The sequence below is a fragment of the Pleuronectes platessa genome, chromosome 1, assembly GCF_947347685.1.
Source record: "Pleuronectes platessa chromosome 1, fPlePla1.1, whole genome shotgun sequence".
NCBI lineage: Eukaryota > Metazoa > Chordata > Actinopteri > Pleuronectiformes > Pleuronectidae > Pleuronectes > Pleuronectes platessa.
The window spans coordinates 22,407,944-22,409,401 of record NC_070626.1 but is presented as its reverse complement, the minus strand read 5'-3'; the positions used below and the strand labels follow the sequence as shown (position 1 = coordinate 22,409,401).

Below are 1,458 nucleotides of genomic sequence, written 5' to 3'. Positions count from 1 at the left end.
AATGAGGAGACCAGACAGCAGCGGGACCCTCCATCACTCATCAAGATAACACACTGCCAAAAGATTTCCCAGAGCAGGTCCTTTAAGACACGACGAGCTCTTACCTTCACTGCGCCGGTAGTGGCTGCTGGCTGCCAGGTGGGGATCCAGGCTTCCCGGCTGGAGTCTGCGGGCGGCGTGTCTGTGCTTCAGCTCTCGGTGGCTGATCAGCGTGACCGTGGGCACATGGGGAGCGAACGCAGAAGCAGAGGTCCCGCTCCTCAGGTCAGCCCTCTTCTGTCGCTCCAAATTGATTTCAGCAGACATGATCGAAGGTTCAGATCTTACGCTGAGGTCTCCGCTACGACTTCCAATTTCTTTGGGAGGTGAGGGGGGGGGGGGGGGGGGTCGTTGGAGTTTAAGTGACACACTGTGGGTGTGAAGCTCTCCGGTGTACACACTGACAGCCCGTAGTTCCAGATGTGGTGGCAGAAAGACACTATAGGCGGTTAACTCCACAAACCGCTCGATTATTGTGGGTAGTTTCCCAAGTTAAATGTTTTTGTCATGAAGTGCGTTTGAGGTTCTCCATGTTTCTCACTCTTGAAACCCCAGTCGATCTTTGTATGAACCGCTGAACTGATGTGCAAGGACGAGGTCTTCTCTGGAGGTACAGCTCCAAATTGTGAAAAAGGAGAAACAGCCACGGTTTGATTCTTCTTCTTCTTCTTCTTTATCATGTCCTCCTCATCGTTTATTCCCTCAATCCTCCGATAGTTTGTCTTGGCTTTACATCTGCATGAAACTTTGCTTTAGAAAGCTGCATGACAATTACATATTAAACCCACAACTAACCGTCTCTGTCCTCAGTCACAAGCCAGTCTCCTGCGGGTGAACTTGACAGATCCTCCTTGTGCATCTCCCTTATTTCTTCTTTTCGTTCGTCTCACAGCCGCTCTTCTTTCCAGCAGAGTGTGTGTGAGGCCACCAAGGCTGTGTGTGTGTTTGTGAATAAGTGTGTCTCAGTGGCAGGTCAGCTTGCCTCTGGGCTCTTGCTGAGGGGCTGTGCTCTCATCTGAACCCTCCTCCCTCCCTCCCTGCGACTGAGGCTCAAAAGAGAAGTGTGTGTGTGTGTGTGTGTGTGTGTTTGTGTGTAACAGTTTGTGTGGGTTTCAGCATGTTGCAGGGCTGCAGCTCTTGGAGGGGACAGGCAGCCATGTTGGCTGTGGTGATAGCAGCAGGCCACAAGACCTGGGCCTCCTCTGTCAGGAACCAGCTGTGTCTGCGGCCAGCAGCCACCGCTTCCCTGCCTGCATCCTCCATCCTGAGTTAACCCCCCCACTCTCCTTCCCAGGATACTTTGCTCCTGTACACATTGACCAGTCCCATCTTCCTCATGTGTTCATCAGGCGTTGAGTGTCTAGTTGTCTTTCCAAGTGCAACTTTAGGTTTATGATATTTTTTAATCAACTCTTCTTC

General features: G+C 51.6%; 1 protein-coding gene across 1 annotated transcript in view; it reads right to left on the bottom strand.

Moving 5' to 3' along the window:
• The window catches only part of cbfa2t3 (CBFA2/RUNX1 partner transcriptional co-repressor 3), a 38,369-nt gene extending 37,307 nt beyond the window's left edge, over nt 1-1,062 (bottom strand). Inside the window, exon 1 of the mRNA XM_053420172.1 lies at nt 105-1,062. Coding sequence (XP_053276147.1) covers nt 105-306 — 202 coding nt within the window. The 5' untranslated portion in view covers nt 307-1,062. The remainder of the gene's footprint in view (nt 1-104) is intronic.
• Nucleotides 1,063-1,458: the final 396 nt, after the last annotated feature.